The 21,668-nt window shown below is 33.1% G+C and overlaps 1 protein-coding gene across 1 annotated transcript; it reads right to left on the bottom strand.

Annotated features, from left to right (window-relative positions):
• Nucleotides 1-1,320: 1,320 nt before the first annotated feature.
• On the bottom strand, nucleotides 1,321-9,598 carry LOC139497748 (interaptin-like). The gene is made up of 7 exons (XM_071285984.1): nucleotides 9,493-9,598; nucleotides 8,898-9,005; nucleotides 8,109-8,125; nucleotides 4,724-4,891; nucleotides 3,498-4,364; nucleotides 2,209-2,812; nucleotides 1,321-1,685 (listed from the first exon to the last, which is right to left on the bottom strand). The coding sequence occupies exons 1-7, from the start codon at nucleotides 9,596-9,598 to the stop codon at nucleotides 1,321-1,323; spliced, it is 2,235 nt and encodes a 744-aa protein (XP_071142085.1).
• Between the last annotated feature and the right edge of the window lie 12,070 nt (nucleotides 9,599-21,668).

Here is a 21,668-nt window from a genome sequence, read left to right as displayed (position 1 = left end):
CTAATTAAACATGTTTTTATTTTATCCAATATGTATACATGTATTAGAAGGAAAGCTGTTCCAGTAATAATAGTGTTTAAATATATATCTTGCCTCAAATTAGACATATAGAAAATAAAACGGCAAATGATAGAAAACAGAGAGAAAATTGCTTCAATAGAGTTGTACTGTCATGACATATTCAAAGTCACATTTCCTGTTTACAGAAGAAATTAAGTGCAATATAAAGCCTGACTTGAACTTTGTATTCTAGCTAAGAATGTGTGAAATGAATTTTTTTATAAAATGATGACTTTACTATTCCCACCAAGTAAAACTAGATCAGGATACAATCTGTGTGAATTATATGGGTTTCTTAGAAAGGGTCTCCATATTTACATGTATGTTTTGTCTGCGATTCTTAGATATTGTCAGTATGGTATATCTGTTTCCAAGATCTAGTGTGAATGTATTTTTTAATGAGTAATAAGATAACCATGTGTGGTACCTGGATTCCTTAAGCTTGCAATGTCTATATGTCAGTCAGACAGGATTCTTCTGACCTTGACCTCATTTTATGTTAATGTTCTGTGATTAGATCCGTTTTGTCAATACTGGGAGCAGTAGGTCAACTATATGTTGTGTATGTCATAATTGTAAGGGGTACATGTCAGTCTGGCAGGTTTAATGACCTTGATTTAATTTTCATTATTCATTGGTGTTTTGGTCTTTTTTTCATGTACTATATAAGCAATAGGTCATTTATATTTGGTGTATGGAATTATTGTGAGGTGTGCATGTTTGTCTAACAGGATTTATCTGAAATGTGAATTGTCTGTGATACTGGTAGTGAAGACCATTAAATCAATGGTCAATCAAGCAGGTGAGACATTTCAGCAGGTGCGCTCTTGTGTGTTTTTAGAAGTCAAATATAATTTTTTTTTGCCTATGAAATGTACTTTTACTGTATCTATACAAGCAGATAAATAATGCAATTAGTCTAATTTAGTTAAATATAAATTATTAAAGATGGAAGACAAATGTACATGAAACAATTAGTAAAGTATAGATAATTAAAGATATGAGGCATATACACAAGACAATGAGTTCAATATAAATGATAAGATATGTAAGGCAAATTTGGTTTAAACATATTTTATTGTTCAAAATGACAAATGGAAGGCGAGTGCAACAACTGCACTGCAAATGGAAACTATTTACTCATGGCAAACCCTGGTATGCATTGTCTGAGATTCTAATATACATTTTGTAAGTAATGTCTGCGGTTCTTTGATACAGTCTGTAAGTGTTGTCTGTTTAATTATATATAGTCTGTGGTTCTTAAATACAGTCCAAGTATAGTCTGTAGTTCTTAGATATAGTCTGTAAGTAGTGTCTGTGGTTCTTAGATACAGTCTGTAAGTATTGTCTGTGGTCCTTAGATACAGTCTGTAAGTATTGTCTGTGGTCTTTAGATACAGTCTGTAAGTATCGTCTGTGGTCTTTAGATATAGTCTGTAAGTATTGTCTGTGGTCTTTAGATATAGTCTGTAAGTAGTGTCTGTGGTTCTTAGATACAGGCTGTAAGAATTGTCTGTGGTTCTTAGATACAGTCTGTACGTATGATCTGTGGTTCTTAGATACAGTCTGTAAGTATTGTCTGTGGTTCTTAGATGCAGTCTGCAAGTATAGTCTGTGGTTCTTAGCTACAGTCTAAGAATTGTCTGGTTCTAAGATACAGTCTGTAAGTATAGTCTGGTTCTAAGATAAAGTCTGTAAGTATTGTATGTGGTCCTTAGATACAGTCTGTAAGTATAGTCTATGGTTCTTAGAAACAGTCTGTTAGTATTGTCTGTGGTCCTTAGATACAGTCTGTAAGAATTGTCTGTGGTTCTAAGATGCAGTCTGTAAGTATAGTCTGGTCCTTAGATACAGTCTGTAAGTATAGTCTATGGTTCTTAGATACAGTCTGTAAGTATTGTATGTGGTCCTTAGATACAGTCTGTACGAATTGTCTGGTCCTTAGATACAGTCTGTAAGTAAAGTCTGTGGTTCTTAGATACAGTCTGTAAGTATAGTCTGTGGTTCTTATATATATCCTGTAAGTATAGTCTGTGGTTCTTAAGATGCAGTCTGTAAGTATAGTCTGTGGTTCTTATATACAGTCTGTAAGTAGTGTCTGTGGTTCTTAGATACAGTCTGTAAGAATTGTCTGTGGTTCTTAGATACAGTCTGTAAGAATTGTCTGTGGTTCTAAGATACAGTCTGTAAGTATAATCTGTGGTTCTAAGATACAGTCGATGCAGTCTGTAAGTATAGTCTGGTCCATAGATACAGTCTGTAAGTATAGTCTGTGGTCCTTAGATATAGTCTGTAAGTATTGTCTGTGGTTCTTAGATACAGTCTGTGAGTATTGTCTGTGGTCCTTAGATATAGTCTGTAAGTAGTGTCTGTGGTTCTTAGATACAGTCTGTGAGTATTGTCTGTGGTCCTTAGATATAGTCTGTAAGTATTGTCTGTGGTTCTTAGATACAGTCTGTAAGTATTGTCTGTGGTCCTGAGATACCGTCTGTAAGTATTGTCTGTGGTCTTTAGATACAGTCTGTAAGTATCGTCTGTGGTCTTTAGATATAGTCTGTAAGTATTGTCTGTGGTCTTTATATATAGTCTGTAAGTAGTGTCTGTGGTTCTTAGATACAGTCTGTAAGTATAGTCTGTGGTTCTTATATACAGTCTGTAAGTAGTGTCTGTGGTTCTTAGATACAGTCTGTACGTATTGTCTGTAGTTCTTAGATACAGTCTGTAAGTATTGTCTGCGGTTCTTAGATACAGTCTGTAAGAATTGTCTGTGGTTCTAAGATACAGTCTGTAAATACAGTCTGTAAGTATAGTCTGTGGTTCTAAGATACAGTCGATGAAGTCTGTAAGTATAGTCTGTGGTTCTAAGATACAATCGATGCAGCCTGTAAGTATAGTCTATGGTTCTTAGATATATCCTGTAAGTATAGTCTGTGGTTCTTAAGATCCAGTCTGTAAGTATAGTCTGTGGTTCTTATAAACAGGCTGTAAGTAGTGTCTGTGGTTCTTAGATACAGTCTGTAAGTAGTGTCTGTGGTTCTTAGATACAGTCTGTAAGAATTGTCTGTGGTTCTAAGATACAGTCTGTAAGTATAGTCTGTGGTTCTTAGATACAGTCTGTAAGAATTGTCTGTGGTTCTAAGATACAGTCTGTAAGTATAGTCTGTGGTTTTAAAATACAGTTTGTAAGTATTGTCTGAAGTTCTAAGATACAGTCTGTAAGTATAATATGTGGTTCTTTAATACAGTCTGTAAGTATAGTCTATGGTTCTTAGATACAGTCTGTAAGTATTGTCTGTGGTTCTAAGATGCAGTCTGTAAGTATAGTCTGGTTCTTAGATACAGTCTGTAAGTAAAGTCTATGGTTCTTAGATACAGTCTGTAAGTATTGTATGTGGTCCTTAGATACAGTCTGTACGAATTGTCTGGTCCTTAGATACAGTCTGTAAGTAAAGTCTGTGGTTCTTAGATACAGTCTGTAAGTATAGTCTGTGGTTCTTATATATATCCTGTAAGTATAGTCTGTGGTTCTTAAGATGCAGTCTGTAAGTATAGTCTGTGGTTCCTATATACAGTCTGTAAGAATTGTCTGTGGTTCTAAGATACAGTCTGTAAGTATAATCTGTTTTTAAGATACAGTCGATGCAGTCTGAAAGTATAGTCTGGTCCATTGATACAGTCTGTAAGTATAGTCTGTGGTCCTTAGATATAGTCTGTAAGTAATGTCTGTGGTTCTTAGATACAGTCTGTAAGTATTGTCTGTGGTCCTTAGATATAGTCTGTAAGTAGTGTCTGTGGTTTTTAGATACAGTCTGTGAGTATTGTGTGTGGTCCTTAGATATAGTCTGTAAGTATTGTCTGTGGTTCTTAGATACAGTCTGTAAGTATTGTCTGTGGTCCTTAGATACAGTCTGTAAGTATTGTCTGTGGTCTTTAGATATAGTCTGTAAGTATTGTCTGTGGTCTTTATATTTAGTCTGTAAGTAGTGTCTGTGGTTCTTAGATACAGTCTGTAGGTATAGTCTGTGGTTCTTATATACAGTCTGTAAGTAGTGTCTGTGGTCTTTAGATACAGTCTGTAAGTATCGTCTGTGGTCTTTAGATATAGTCTGTAAGTATTGTCTGTGGTCTTTATATTTAGTCTGTAAGTAGTGTCTGTGGTTCTTAGATACAGTCTGTAGGTATAGTCTGTGGTTCTTATATACAGTCTGTAAGTAGTGTCTGTGGTTCTTAGATACAGTCTGTAAGTATTGTCTGTGGTTCTTAGATACAGTCTGTAAGTATTGTCTGCGGTTCTTAGATACCGTCTGTAAGAATTGTCTGTGGTTCTAAGATACAGTCTGTAAATACAGTCCGTAAGTATAGTCTGTGGTTCTAAGATACAGTCGATGCAGTCTGTAAGTATAGTCTGTGGTTCTAAGATACAATCGATGCAGTCTGTAAGTTTAGTCTATGGTTCTTAGATATATCCTGTAAGTATAGTCTGTGGTTCTTAAGATCCAGTTTGTAAGTATAGTCTGTGGTTCTTATAAACAGGCTGTAAGTAGTGTCTGTGGTTCTTAGATACAGTCTGTAAGTAGTGTCTGTGGTTCTTAGATACAGTCTGTAAGAATTGTCTGTGGTTCTAAGATACAGTCTGTAAGTATAGTCTGTGGTTCTAAAATACAGTCTGTAAGTATTGTCTGAAGTTCTGAGATACAGTCTGTAAGTATTGTCTGTGGTCTTTAGATACAGTCTGTAAGTATCGTCTGTGGTCTTTAGATATAGTCTGTAAGTATTGTCTGTGGTCTTTATATTTAGTCTGTAAGTAGTGTCTGTGGTTCTTAGATACAGTCTGTAAGTATAGTCTGTGGTTCTTATATACAGTCTGTAAGTAGTGTCTGTGGTTCTTAGATACAGTCTGTAAGTATTGTCTGTGGTTCTTAGATACAGTCTGTAAGTATTGTCTGCGGTTCTTAGATACAGTCTGTAAGAATTGTCTGTGGTTCTAAGATACAGTCTGTAAATACAGTCTGTAAGTATAGTCTGTCGTTCTAAGATACAGTCGATGCAGTCTGTAAGTATAGTCTGTGGTTCTAAGATACAATCGATGCAGTCTGTAAGTATAGTCTATGGTTCTTAGATATATCCTGTAAGTATAGTCTGTGGTTCTTAAGATCCAGTCTGTAAGTATAGTCTGTGGTTCTTATAAACAGGCTGTAAGTAGTGTCTGTGGTTCTTAGATACAGTCTGTAAGTAGTGTCTGTGGTTCTTAGATACAGTCTGTAAGTATAGTCTGTGGTTCTAAAATACAGTCTGTAAGTATTGTCTGAAGTTCTAAGATACAGTCTGTAAGTATAGTCTGTGGTTCTTTAATACAGTCTGTAAGTATAGTCTATGGTTCTTAGATACAGTCTGTAAGTATAGTCTATGGTTCTTGGATATAGTCTGTTATTCTTTGATATAGTCTGTAAGTATTGTCTGTGACTCTTAGATATATTCTGTAAAAATTGTCTGTGGTTCTCAGATACAATCTGTAAGTGTGGTCTGTGGTTCTAAGATATAGTCTGTAAGTATAGTCTGTTATTCGTAGCATTTCAATTTGACAGACGGGTTTCTGTGGTTATATGACCTTATTATTTGTTACATAAACAAATGCTATAAAATTACTTTGAATTGTATTTTTTAATTCTTAAAAAAAGCAAGCCCAGCATGAAATTATTATTTCCCATACGTACGAGAATTATTAGGATATAGATGAACACTTTATCATAGTATATCATTACCTGAAATCAAAATTTCATGGATTAAAATCATTTAATTATGAAAATTAAAAGATCAAAAGTTGTACAGTTTGGGTTTTTAAAGATTAAATGGGTATAATCCTGCCTGCAGTTGAAGTTCGTAGTGCGTTTGCGCTGTGACTACTATTACAGTTGTCTTAGATTTTGCATATTCGATATATATTCTCTAGATCAAATCGCCGGGTAGTCAAACCTTAAGATGAGGATCTTTCCATGTCTTGATTTGGACAATGACTGTTTTATTTCGTTGGACACTTAAATTCGTGGATAAAGCCATCCAGGAAAACCACGAAAATTGGTTCCCCACGAATAAAAGTACTTTCGCAGTATGCCATTAAATTTCTAATTCAATATCATCTGCAATGAAGGCATGTTAAGAAAAAGTAAAATAAAACGCTAAGCTAAAGCCGGATATTATATTCATAGAGTGGATTCAATGATCGGAATCAGCGTACCATCCAAATAAAGCTGAAATACTGCAGAAATTCATCCAAAAAAACTCTCTTTAAATACATATGACATGAACAGTAATAATTGTGAATTTCTTGAATTGAATAATTCAGTTTTAAATGGGGAAACTCTTTGCAAGAAAAGCCAAAGGAGATATTTATTGTTCCATATTGTTAATATTCCTTTTTTGAATGGTATTCATTAATAGCTATATCGATGTCTTTGGAGACGTGTATAAATTTCAATGAATGTTATCTATGTATAACTATGAAATCATTTAATACTGGATTTAGATTTCAAAATTTATTAGTTACTGTTCGGTGAAGCTGTGTGTGCCTGTCTAATGAGAAAAATCATCTCCAAATGCCTTTTTAAAGAATTTTTTTCGTATTGTGTAAACACAATAAAAAACTTTTTATGCCAATCCCAAATCTGGAACATGGAGTCAGAAATTCAGTATTTGGTTTTCATGTTAATTGTTTTTCATTTATTATTTTGTTATAAATCTGGTCCCTATTTTTCTAATTTGTCATGTTCAGGTCTTATACTCAGTGTTCAATGCATCACTTATTGTCCCTAATATCCACATCATTTGGACTATCTGTGGATAGTTGTCACATTGGTATTCATACCACATCTTCATAAAACAACATTTGTAAAGGAAAGAGAAAGACATAAATAACAGAATGAGCTTTAGTAATTTACAAATCTATTATTTTCCAGTAAAATATCATATCATCTTATTCACACACGTCAATATAAAGTGAAAATGAAGTAAAAATGTTTGACATTTACAAAAGCAATACTCTTTACCACAGGAATTTTAATCATTTACAATGCTGGTAATGTAATTATACTGACCATAAGTTTTCGATTTCCAGTATCAGAAGAAGGTCCAGTAGGTATTTCAATGACCCAGCAAGGATTCATCGGATAAAATAGACATTTTTCAATATAATTCGGACAGGTTGGTGAAAAAACATGTTCCACAGTATAATTGTGATTAGTGAACACACACAATGACAATCTATTACTAATTTTAATGAAAGAATTGAAAATTATTTCAAGGATATCATTCATAAATATAAATCAACATGTAGACATCTTTTACGTTCAGGTATTTCACATCCAATATTTTATGGTTATATTCTATACAAAGCAAAGAAATGTTGTCAGTCACCTCAAAAGTTTACCAAACCTTTAAACTGACTTTTTCAGAAGGGATTTAGTTACGATACTGTTGTCCGATAATTAAAGATGGCATATTTTGGAATTAGTAGTGCATTGTGTTTATTTATTCTACATTGGCTAGAGATTTAGGGGAGGGTTGAAATATCAAAACGCATGTTCAACCACACTACAATTTGTCCTAAGCCTTTGTAAGTCTTGTATACATTTTTTCAATTTATGTTCATTTATATGTTTTAAATGTTGAGTGTGATGTTCGTTTTCATTGAAGCCTGTCTGTGTTGAAAGATTTTCTTGCTGTGTTAAAGACCTATTTGTAGACTTTGGAGGTTTTCTGCTCTTTGGTTGGGTTGTTGTCTCTTTGATACATTCCCCATTTCAATTCTCAGTTTTAGAATGTGTTTTCTTTGGAATTTAAATTTAATGTATGCTGCAACTGCACTAGTCTCCAATAAGAGTAGTATAAATTTTCAGTGTTCTTTGGAAAACAAGAAATTTTAATACAAGTATCAAATAAGGTGACGTTGAGTATGTTTTAAAAAGTTTTACATATTCAATAGCTGCTACGGAAATATCTGTATCTTGGATGCTGTTTCAAGTTTTTTTCCTTAGTTGAAAATTGCCCAAAACTTCAGTCCATGCATTAGCTGCAATAAAGAAAATATTAACAAACCATTAGCAATCAATACTTCACACAATATGGAAAGCAATGCATTTCAATAGTATATTACCTATATTATTATTAAATGGCAATCGTTTACATATTTGTCCATATTTTCAAGATTGTATTTGTAAGCATACAAAAAAAACACTTAAGCAACACACAAATCAGCCAAGGGTGATTAAGAGTTAAACCAACAGCCTGGGTAAGTGATGTTGATATTGTCGGTATGTCAGTATGACTCTTGATATGGTGGTGTGTAGCCGTGCTTCTCCTTAGTCTCACCTTCTCGATACTAACCATGTACTAGTGGATTACTCATTTAGATGAGGTATTTTTTTCACACAATTTCTGTCATCTTTAATTTGAGATAACTTAAAAGTTAATGCCCTTTATAAATAAAAATGTTGAAATCCCACTTGATTCATACTCGTAGCATCAGCGTACTGTTTTGACCGTTTCGTTCCGTTTAATTTATGATTTATGCAAATTCAAAAACAATTGCTAGGTTTTTATTTATGCGTATAATATGACTATGAGTGTAGCAATAATTAGAACTTGCGTTTTTAGAGCTGAAACATATATCTGTATGGATATTTTCCTTTAAATTTCAATAATTAATCTCGCATTTTTGTCCATTCTATAAAAAAACTATAATAAATGCAGGCAATAATTTCTGGATTTACAGTACCTATAAGTCAAATGACTAAGCATTATGTTGCATGATTTATAAACAAAAGACCTACATGTAGTATTACCTGAGTCATTAGGACTGATCATATTCATGATATTCTGGGCATCAAATTGCTCCAACAAGGCAGCAACTACATTTTGGTGTATGCGCTCTGGAATCCTTGCCATAAAATCTGAAAAATAAAAGAAAAAAGTATCTCTGGACACAGATAGTCCTGAAAGTCCCTGATATATCAGCTAATTGAAAAAAATACTCAATTTAGAACTGTGTAATTGATTACGCTAATAAATTATATGGACTTTGATTATAGATAATAAATAAAATTATGTCATAACTTCAATTTGGCTGAAAGATAACCTTGATCTGTATTTATTGGTTATAAATATTGCCAAAAATATATAAAAAACATATAGTAAAGGCAAACTTAAAATTATCCTGTGGAAACACAATTTTGCTATTAAGGGCAAACATTGTTACTGTCAAGCAATAAATGGAATTTGAATGAAATCAAACATGACCTGGTCATAACTGTTAACATTGTCTTAAAATTTGATGACATTTGTTCAATGCCAACTTAAATTTTCCTACTAAATCCAAAAGGACTAATGGAGAGAAGTTCTCATAGTTAACACTTAATGCCCCTTAAAAATTTTCCAAACCTGGAAAGATAACCTCCATCTGCTGTCCACAGCACTCAATCAATTCAGTTCCAGCTACATCACACGAACATGTGTAAATCCAATGGGAATCACCCTCAAATGACATTGCCTTTTGTGAAACAAATAAGAACTGTGTAGCCTAAATAAAGCATATAAATGAAAATATACATAATGTAAATATTTCATGAATTGGTGCATTATTGTAAAATGTGTAACCTGCCTAATCCGACACCTGAGTATTCAAACATCCTGCTTTAACGGACACATTTTCATGGTCCTAAAATATGCATATTCTTGCAGAAAAAACATGAGTATTCCAACACCCTGCTTAATCCTACATTTTTTCCCAGTCCTTCTGTGTGTCGGATAACGCAGGTTACACTGTAAATACTTTCTACCTCAACCAAAAATTTTAATCTGATGGGGGACAGACAGACGGACGAATATGGCAAGCCGTTCTCGTCAAAACTATGTTTAAACCCTTTCTTCGAAAAAAATACACACTGAGAATTAAAAACCTAAAATAACACACTGAGAAATCGAAATTACACACTGAGATTTAAAAAAATAAAAAACACACACTGAGAATTCAAAATTACACACTGAGATTTTAAAAAGACACACTGAGATTAAATAAATTGAAAAACACACACTGAGAATTGTTAATTACACACTGAGATTTCAAAAATACGCACTGAGATTAATATGCAAATAACTAATGAATATTCATGAGATGAATAATTCAACAGATTTATATCTTGATCTCAAGAACTCTTGTCAATATAATGAAATGCGATTCCTTCAAGCAACATTCGTAATAAATTTCAAGACTTAACATCGCTCATATTCATAAGTTTGTTGCCTATAATTTAGATCATTACTACCAGTAATTAAACGTGTGTCCCTTTTCAAAGTCTTCCAACTGTTTCCCTGATTTCGCTAGTTAATCTTTTATATTTTTGTTACGTTTATATACTATAATAGACACTTGAGTAAAAATTTCACTGCATTCTTTTGCAGATTGTTCCAATGTTTTCTTATAATTTTAATAAAGTTTTTCACCATTTGGTTATATTTTGTAATAAGAGTAAGTGGGTATTTTTCTTGTTCTTGTATTTCTAAAGTTTTTTTAAATTAATAATTTGGAACCAAATCGAAAGACTAACGAGTTCTGTCCCCTTGTTGTTTTAAGCTTGTAATAGATTCAGATTAAGTATGCTAATTAGATATATGCGCATAAAAAGTGCGCACAAATCTCAGTGTGTAATTTTAAATTCTCAGTGTGTAATTTCAAATTCTCAGTGTGTGTTTTCAGTTTATTTATTCTCAGTGTGTCTTTTTGAAATCTCAGTGTGTAATTTTCAAATCTCAGTGTGTAATTTTCAATTCTCAGTGTGCGTTTTTCATTTTTGTAATCTCAGTGCGTCTTTATAAAATCTCAGTGTGTAATTTTTAATTCTCAGTGTGTAATTTTCAATTCTCAGTGTGTAATTTTTAATTCTCAGTGTGTAATTCTCAATTCTCAGTGTGCGTTTTGAAGTTTTTAAATCTCAGTGTGCTTTGTTGTAATTCTCAGTGTGTAAATTTTTCGAAAAATGGTTTAAACATAGTTTTGACGAGAACGGCTCGCCATAGACGAACAGAAAAACATACCGAAAAAAAATAATGCCCCAAGGTAGGACTTAAAAGTCACTTCGCAGTGAAGTTCGCTGATTAATCAATTGTCTTGCTTTTTTAGACTGCTAGAAGTAAAACGTTTCTTGGTCTTTCTTCTTTATACCGGTGTCAAACATCGGCGTATAGCTCCAACGTACACCAGGCTTGGTAAAAAATCATGTACATGTATGTGCCAATACACTAGTAATTTTGGATGCATTCAACCTTTCAATCATATCTGTATTGTGTGCACAACGAGCTTTAAGCATGTATTGGGCGTTCGAGAAGCGTACCTAAGCGTTTATCGGGCGTTCAAGTAACATATGTCGGCGTATGCCTGCATGGCCTTTGTCTAATGTAGATGGAATGCACGCTACAAAGGAAAGTCTCTTGAACATATTTGAGACGCGTCCCGGTCGTACCTGGAACGTTTTAATTATTATGGGATGTTTGTTACGAACATACCTGGCCCTGCATACGTTTTAGTTTAAGTCAAACAATCTTGAAGCTTATACAACGTGCCCTAAACGTGTCTCAACACACTTGTAGCATATGTATTGCATGCTTGTTGCATACAAGTATATGCTAGACAAACGCTTGAGCTTGATTTTTTAAGCTGCATAAAAATTTCCTGGAGTTATAGCGTTCATCAAGCGTATATATTTGCATATCGACGTACTTCAAACTTATGCAACGCGTGTTAAACGATTGCTTAACATTCCTCCGGCGTCTTGAATTTTTTTTTCTTATAAAATGAACGGTACGGAATCACTACCACAACTAAATAACGTATATATGCCTTCAATTATTGCAATTTGTATGTCTGAACGCTTGAATTGTATATATACTAGTAATATATGTTATATTTTAATGTATGAATGTCAACTGTATACATGTATTTCCTATTATATTGGAGAGTCTCACTGAAAACTATAGACTAGTTCTAATGGAGTTTTTGAGAATTGTGACTATGACACATAAAAGTCATATTATACATGTTATAAAAAGGGTGTTTGAAACCTGTACAATTACCTGCTATTTGTATTAATACAAAAGTATGAGTTGGCAAACCCCCAAAAAATAGGGTGTTCGATTGGCATCAACCCTCAAACGGTTACCCTAGAATCCGCCATTTAAAATCATTATTGCATTAAATTATTAATGGAATCAGTTAATAAAACTTATTGTAGCAGTCACCTAGCAGTAGCATACAAAACATCAGGTCACCAATACCATTGGTGTAATACCCATCTACTATGCCTTTGAATACTATCTGAAGACTCAAACTGAAGGCATGTACATGAAGGAAAAACAATTAAAGGGAAAGGACAAGGTACGATAAGCTATTGCAACTGGCCCCCTATTTTCGTTGAAATTAGAATGCATAATATCCAAGAAACACGGCCATTTCTGAAGAGAATAGTGTCTCATCTAACAAAAAATCAATATAACTTTTCTTTTTCCGTGTGAAAAAAATATTAAATACCTCTCTCTTTCTAATGAAAAACGTAAATTTTATGAAATTCCGAAGTTTTTCCGTCCGTTTGAGCAATTTTAAACTATGAGCGGACGCGAGTACCACGAAGATATTTCAATGTGTTGTTTGTTTTAAGGAAATAATTCACTGTTTTAAATATATTCGTGGTAATCGCGTCCGCTCATGTTCAAAATTCAAAATTTCTACACTGAAAATTCCTTGTTTTTACGGAAACGTCGATAATATGTGAACCAAGGTCCGGAACGATCTTGCATTTCCGAATCTGCTCGAGTATCTTATTTTAACTCAGGTGATCTTGATTGAGTTATAAAACTTCAATCCCGGAAAGGAAAAAAACTTTTTCGTTCTTTATCATGTTTACAGTTTTTTTTAAAGTCGGGCAACGTAAAGGAACATGTGATTGTGCATCATTTCTTTTAAAGTGACAGTGGCAGTGTTGTCAAAGAACAACCAGCAAACTGTACATTCAACAATACTAAATGAATAAAGATCCTACCAAATTATAACCCTTTTTATCCGTGTACATAGTACGTAAATGGCAAATGGAAATTTAAATCGATTTTACGTGGAAACAAAATTAGAACCGAGATTACCTCCCCTGTCAATGGATTATACAGGACATTATTTGAAATTTTTTTTTTAAATGATTTTAAAGAAACAAAAATCTTAACTCATTAAATTAATTATAAATATTTTAAATATATAACATGTATTAAAAAGAAATACTGCAAAGTTTAGATATAATTTTGAAACTTTAATTAAGTGTATGCAAATATTGTAAACCTTTGAAAAAGTACAAAGTCAAATATGAAACTATATAATAATCTCAACAAAATTTGACTTTCAAAATCCAAAGAGACATTACAGATGCATGCTTAATTTTTTAAAACGAAAATCCATGTGTCTACTCTCGTATATAAGCTGATCAGACAGCTGTTACTTGCTAAAAGATGACATTTCAACATGATAAAAGTTTCAGTTAAAAAAATATAATACTATCATTTCTGTGACTATTTTATTTTATTTTATTTCTTTTCACTTTTTCTTTTTTAGAATCTTTTCTCTAATATAAAATAAAAGGAGAAGCTGCTATGTGTGCGACTTGTTAATCGATAAAAGGATAACCTAACTAATTTTTGTAAAAGAAATAAATTGTCTTTTTGACACATTCCCTATCCAGTCCATTCCAATTTTAGACAATGTATATTAAACTTGTATTTTGTGTATCTTCTCAAGGGATGTAGAAAAGATATTTCCTTACTCAAGAGAAGCACACCTTGTACCTGTTAGATAATGAGGAACAAACAGATTCAGTGTTTCTTTGTTTTTGGAATGTACAAGTACCCGGCCACGTCCACTTATTTGTATTTTTATTGATCTTAGCCTTTTTTTAAACGGATTTTTATAGTTTGTTCTTATGTTTTACTGTTACACCACTATCCAAGGTTATGGTGAGATTTCAGATCCCGCTAACACGTTAAACCTGCCACTTTCTCTATGTATGTGCCTGTACCAAATCAGGAGCATGGAGTCAGTTAAAAAAACATACGAGTAAGATTGATCGTGAGTCATGAACAATTCAGTATACGTACGATCATTCTTAGTCGTAAGTTTTTTTGTGAAACCGACTCCTGTAATTTAGTGGTTATCGTTTGCTTATGTGCTACATATTTGTTTTTGGTTAATTTTTGTCTGCATAGATTAGGCCGTTGGTTATCTCATTTGAATCATTTGACATTGTTATTTCGGGGCCTTTTATAACTGACAATGCGATACAGGCTTTGCTCATGTTGAAGGCCGTACGGTTGTTAATTTCTTGGTCTTTTGAGTGGAGAGTTGTCCCATTGTCAACCATACCACATCTCCCTATTTATAATAAATGCATTGAACAAAATGACTAAAACCACTAGACTCCGATCATTTTCTGGATTTCCTAAAGAAAGATATGTTATTATTCTATTTTTTCATGATATATTCATCTTTTGTCTTGGATTAAAAATAAAACTGTAAAAGAACCCAAAGTCATCGCCCTCTATCCTCTCAGCCCCAGTTGAAAAATATCAATATGTAGATCAATTTAACAATCACAGTGCACAGTATGCACCAATTTACTCAATGTTCTAAATAATAATATGAATGGTACTACTTTTCACTTCATAAAATTTATTTTATAACTAAAAGGTTTAAAAAAAAATGGACGTTCATGTAAATTTTGAAAGTCAGCAGCCAAGTTTACACATAAAAATTTCTACTCTTATAATTCTCAACTATTTTTTTTGTGCTCCACGTATGTAGTAAAGAGCATGCATACGTCCTCTCAGAACCGGGGCGAGCATTAAGTTGTTCCCTTGTCCGTCTATAAATACGTACATACATTGTAGGTCCGTCCGTCTGTGCGTCCCAAAATTGTTTCCGATCTCTAGTCTAACTTTAGTTTGCCTCAACCAAATGTTAAGAAACTTAATATACACAATGCTTATCACCACAAAACACAGGTCAAGTTTGATTTTGCTGGCGTCACTTGATACTAGAGTTATGCTCCTTAAAAGGAGGAAAAAATGCTGAATTTTTCGTTTCTGTTTTCCAACTTTAGTTTGTCTCTACCAAATGATATAAAACTTATACACACTGTTTATTACCACAAAACACAGAATGAGTTTGAATGTTGATGGCGCCACTTTTCCAGTTCAAGAGTTATGCCCCTGTACTAAAAGCAAAATTGCTGAATTGTTCGTTTCCGTTCTCTAACTTTAGTTTGCTTCAACCAAATGTTATGAAACTTATAAACAATGCTTATTACCACAAAACACAGACCCAGTATGAATTTTTTTCTGTTCAAGGGTTATGTTCCTTTACAAAGGAAAAAAATGCTGATATTTTGTTTCCAATCTCTAACTTGAGTTTGTCTCAATTCAATGTTATGAAATGCATATATACAATGATTATTGCCACAAAACTCAGTTTCAGTTTTCAAATTTTAGTAGAGTCACTTTTAAAGTTCTTGCGATATATTTCTGTATAACTTTATATGTTAGCGGGGGAATCAACTGAGTCCCTATGCCAATGGACATATTCTCCATTTATTTAAGTTAAATTATTCAATCTTTGGGCGAAGAAAAAAAAGGAAATTAATTGAAACCTTATAGTTATAAATAACATTGTCTATTCATCAAATCATGCACAATTGATTTTGTTTTGAAAATAATAATAGAGAAAAAAATAAACATTGTGAAAACGGGGGGTACATGTCATAAGGCTGTTGTTAGCCGCAAAGAATATTAGATTATTATACAGTATGCAAAACTAAAAAAATATGTATCTGCTGTCTCTCTCTTATATGAAAATACATACTTAGATATGCATAAAAATTATTTTACCTGATTTGCGATGGTTGCTAAGCAAGATATTATATCATGGATATGTTTCTGTGTAACCATGGAAACACTAAATTAAGAATTATATTAGATTTGCACATCTGTACGAAAGGTACTCATAAATATCCTTTAAGTTTCAAGTTATGCTCTTTAAAAGGAGGAAAAAATGCTGAATTTTTCGTTTCTGTTTTCCAACTTTAGTTTGTCTCTACCAAATGATATAAAACTTATACACACTGTTTATTACCACAAAACACAGAATGAGTTTGAATGTTGATGGCGCCACTTTTCCAGTTCAAGAGTTATGCCCCTGTACTAAAAGCAAAATTGCTGAATTGTTCGTTTCCGTTCTCTAACTTTAGTTTGCTTCAACCAAATGTTATGAAACTTATAAACAATGCTTATTACCACAAAACACAGACCCAGTATGAATTTTTTTCTGTTCAAGGGTTATGTTCCTTTACAAAGGAAAAAAATGCTGATATTTTGTTTCCAATCTCTAACTTGAGTTTGTCTCAATTCAATGTTATGAAATAAAATTGAGAAAGGAAATGGTGAATATGTCAAAGCGACAACCACCCGACCATAGAGCAAACAACAGCCGAAGGCAACCAATGGGTCTTCAATGTAGCGAGAATTCCCGCACCCGTAGGTGTCCTTCAGCTGGCCCCTAAAATATGCATAATAGTACAGTGATAATGGACGTCATACTAAACTCCGAATTATACACAAGAAACTAAAATTTAAAATCATACAAGACTAACAAAGGCCAGAGGCTCCTGACTTGGGACAGGCGCAAAATTGCGGCGGGGTTAAACATGTTTATGAGATCTCAACCCTCCCCCTATACCTCTAGCCAATGTAGAAAAGCAAAAGAATAACAATACGCACATTAAAATTCAGTTCAAGAGAAGTCCGAGTCTGGTGTCAAAAGATGTAACAAAAGAAAATAAATAAAATGACAATAATACATAAATAACAACAGACTACTAGCAGTTAACTGACATGCCAGCTCCAGACCTCAATTAAACTGATTGAAAGATTATGTCTTCATCATATGAATATCAGGTACAATCCCTCCCGTTAGGGGTTTAGTATCATACTATCATAAAATATATGAGAAGAACATAACCCGTGTCATGCCAACAACTGTTTTTTTAAGAAATAAATGTGTTTAGTTGAAATGCATATATACAATGATTATTGCCACAAAACTCAGTTTCAGTTTTCAAATTTTAGTAGAGTCACTTTTAAAGTTCTTGCGATATACTTCTGTATAACTTTATATGTTAGCGGGGGAATCAACTGAGTCCCTATGCCAATGGACATATTCTCCATTTATTTAAGTTAAATTATTCAATCTTTGGGCGAAGAAAAAAAAAGGAAATTAATTGAAACCTTATAGTTATAAATAACATTGTCTATTCATCAAATCATGCACAATTGATTTTGTTTTGAAAATAATAATAGAGAAAAAAATAAACATTGTGAAAACGGGGGGTACATGTCATAAGGCTGTTGTTAGCCGCAAAGAATATTAGATTATTATACAGTATGCAAAACTAAAAAAATATGTATCTGCTGTCTCTCTCTTATATGAAAATACATACTTAGATATGCATAAAAATTATTTTACCTGATTTGCGATGGTTGCTAAGCAAGATATTATATCATGGATATGTTTCTGTGTAACCATGGAAACACTAAATTAAGAATTATATTAGATTTGCACATCTGTACGAAAGGTACTCATAAATATCCTTTAAGTTTCAAGTTATGCTCCTTAAAAGGAGGAAAAAATGCTGAATTTTTCGTTTCTGTTTTCCAACTTTAGTTTGTCTCTACCAAATGATATAAAACTTATACACACTGTTTATTACCACAAAACACAGAATGAGTTTGAATGTTGATGGCGCCACTTTTCCAGTTCAAGAGTTATGCCCCTGTACTAAAAGCAAAATTGCTGAATTGTTCGTTTCCGTTCTCTAACTTTAGTTTGCTTCAACCAAATGTTATGAAACTTATAAACAATGCTTATTACCACAAAACACAGACCCAGTATGAATTTTTTTCTGTTCAAGGGTTATGTTCCTTTACAAAGGAAAAAAATGCTGATATTTTGTTTCCAATCTCTAACTTGAGTTTGTCTCAATTCAATGTTATGAAATGCATATATACAATGATTATTGCCACAAAACTCAGTTTCAGTTTTCAAATTTTAGTAGAGTCACTTTTAAAGTTCTTGCGATATACTTCTGTATAACTTTATATGTTAGCGGGGGAATCAACTGAGTCCCTATGCCAATGGACATATTCTCCATTTATTTAAGTTAAATTATTCAATCTTTGGGCGAAGAAAAAAAAAGGAAATTAATTGAAACCTTATAGTTATAAATAACATTGTCTATTCATCAAATCATGCACAATTGATTTTGTTTTGAAAATAATAATAGAGAAAAAAATAAACATTGTGAAAACGGGGGGTACATGTCATAAGGCTGTTGTTAGCCGCAAAGAATATTAGATTATTATACAGTATGCAAAACTAAAAAAATATGTATCTGCTGTCTCTCTCTTATATGAAAATACATACTTAGATATGCATAAAAATTATTTTACCTGATTTGCGATGGTTGCTAAGCAAGATATTATATCATGGATATGTTTCTGTGTAACCATGGAAACACTGAATTAAGAATTATATTAGATTTGCACATCTGTACGAAAGGTACTCATAAATATCCTTTAAGTTTCAAGCTTAAAAATTACACTCAGTGATACTAAACATCTTTTTAAATGTTCTTCAACTGTTAACTTAAAACTAACTATGCGTTGCTAAGGAAAACTCGAGTTGATTTGACAGATTATATAGATACAAAATATAATTTTTTTCATGCAAACATTGTTTCTTTATATATCAATATAGGAGGTGACTTAATATGAGTTGTAAGAAAACATTTGAATTTTTCATATTTTTTATGGATAAAATTGGATAAAAAAAGTACTTTTGTGTGGTCACTATAGGCAACATTGTGGTTGCTAGGTTACTATTGAGAACTTTTTAAAATGATAGACCCAACAATAGTAAATATTCAAGTGTTTGGTAACACTTTACCATTCATTTTAATAGATTCAGAAGTCTTTTCCTTGGGCAGTTGCAATAAAGATGGATATTATAGTTCGTTTTATAAAACCCGTTGCTAGGCAACTAAATAATCACATAAACACAAAATGTTCAACATGTTTTGAAGTCACTATGCATAGACAAATGATGGATTGAATATGAAGTCATTTGAAGAGGGGGCCAAAAATGCCCCTTATCATACCTTGTCCTTTCACATTAACCAAGAAAAAAGATGGGTCCTGTACAAAATCAATCCCAGGGATAGCTTTGAACTGGGTCTTTAATTAAGAAAAAGAGACATTAATGCATTATAAAATTAATAATGAAAGCATTGAGGAAGCAGTTAATAAACCAAATAGTGATTATTTTTAATGCTTTTAACCTACCGGTTTCAGCATAAGTTTGAAATTCACTCTTCTTACCTTCCATTGCTGAAGAGGCTGAGCAAGACAGGGTTGATAAAAGATTCAGAAGTGGAAGTTTTACCCAACGCCGTCAACGGTGAATGATGCTGAAAGTCAGAAACTTCTCTATCATCAGCTTTTACCACGTACTAGAAGACGTACTTTCTAAAACGTTTCCTCGAATACAATCTAGCAGACAAGAACAATGTTCTTTTACGAATCAAAACCATAGCGAAAATAAAAGTTAAAAATTGTCGACTAAAAGGCTATAGCAATGGCGCCTGTCACGTTGGTCGTACGTTGTAAGAGTAAGTTTTGAGACGTCTAAGGGAGAGTTTAACATCTCCGGATCTGGTCTCTGTCTTTTGTTAGCGCTACTAGCAGTAACATCTGTACTGTACAGTATGGAAGTCGGACTTTGTTAGTGCTACTTACAGACTAACATCACTAATAGAATCCTTATAGTAGCAGCTAATATAATAGGATCGCACCCGATCCTATTATATTAGCTGCTACTATAAGGATTCTATTAGTGATGTTAGTCTGCTAGTAGCACTAACAAAGTCCGATTTCCAGAGTGTACAGTACAGATGTTACTGCTAGTAGCGCTAACAAAAGACAGAGACCAGTTCCGGAGATGTAAAACTCTCCCGTAGACGTCTCAAAACTTACTCTTACAACGTACGACCTTTCGACGTGACAGGCGCCATTGCTATAGCCTTTTAGTCAATAATTTTTAACTTCTATTTTCGCTATGGTTTTGATTCGTAAAAGAATTTTTTTCTTGTCTGCTAGATTGCATTCGAGGAAACGTTTTAAAAGGTCGACGATCTTCTGGTGGTAAAAGCTGGTGATAGAAAAGTTTCTGACTTTCAGCATCATTCACCGTTAAACTTCCACTTCTGAATCTTTTATCAACCCTGTCTTGCTCAGCCTCTTCAGCAATGGAAGATAAGAAGAATGAATTTCAACCTTTTGCTGAAACCGGTAGGTTAAAAGCCTTAACAATAATCATAATTTGGTTTATTGATGCCCTTATATTTTGTTTGGATGTCATTGACAGAATCTCTCAAAATTGCAGTTTTTGCATTCTTGGTGACAACTTTAGATTGATTATTTCTTGCTTAACGTTCAGTGGCAAATGTTTCATGAAAGTTTAGTATGGCCTGTTGTGAAGTAAGTCATTTGTAGAATCTTGGAACCTTAAAATACACACATAATGTGGTACCATGCTTCAAAATAAAGACTCCAAGACAACTAAGAAAATGGCAAAATGCTGAAACCGGTAGGTTAAAAGCCTTAAAAATCATCATAATTTGGTTTATTGACTGCATCCCCAATGTTTTCATTAATAATTTTATAATGCATTAATGTCTCTTTTTCTTAATTAAAGAGCCTGCAGTTCAATGCTATCCCTGGGATTAATTTTGTACAGGACCCATCTTTTTTCTTAATTAATGTGAAATTTCACTTTTATTGTTTTTCCTACATGTACATGCCTTCAGTTTTAGTCTTCAGGTAGTCTTCAAAGGCATAGTAGATGGGTATTACACCAATGGTATTGGTGACCTGATGTTTTGTATGCTACTGCTAGGTGACTGCTACAATAAGTTACTATGGTGTGTTGTTTTTTTGCCAAATTAGAGACTAAATTAAGCTTTAAAAGTTTAACAGTTAAAGTTTTAAATATGACATTTTTAATCAACGGTATTAACATGATTAATGACTTCAGATATTGAGCTAAATTTTGGTTTTATATGCAATAGAAATAAGAAGATGTGGTATTAGTGTCAATGAGACACAATGCTCCAACTTCTAAAATGGACATCCCTAGAACAAAAAGGAAAGAGGGCGAAAGATACATGAGCGACAGTCAAACTCTTAAATCGAAAATAAACTGACAACGCCATGGCTAAAAATGAAAAAGACAAACATACAAATAATAGGTAACACAAGAAACAACATAGACAACTAAAGACTGAGCAACACGAACCCCACCATAAACTAGGGGTGATCTCGGGTGCTCTGGAAGGGTAAGCAAATCCTGCTCCACATGTGGCACACATTGTGTTGCTCGTGTTATTACAAACCTGGTAAATAGTATAATTTTGAAGGTCACA

The sequence above is a fragment of the Mytilus edulis genome, chromosome 12 (genome assembly GCF_963676685.1).
Source record: "Mytilus edulis chromosome 12, xbMytEdul2.2, whole genome shotgun sequence".
NCBI lineage: Eukaryota > Metazoa > Mollusca > Bivalvia > Mytilida > Mytilidae > Mytilus > Mytilus edulis.
This window is presented reverse-complemented; position numbering and strand designations above follow the sequence as displayed.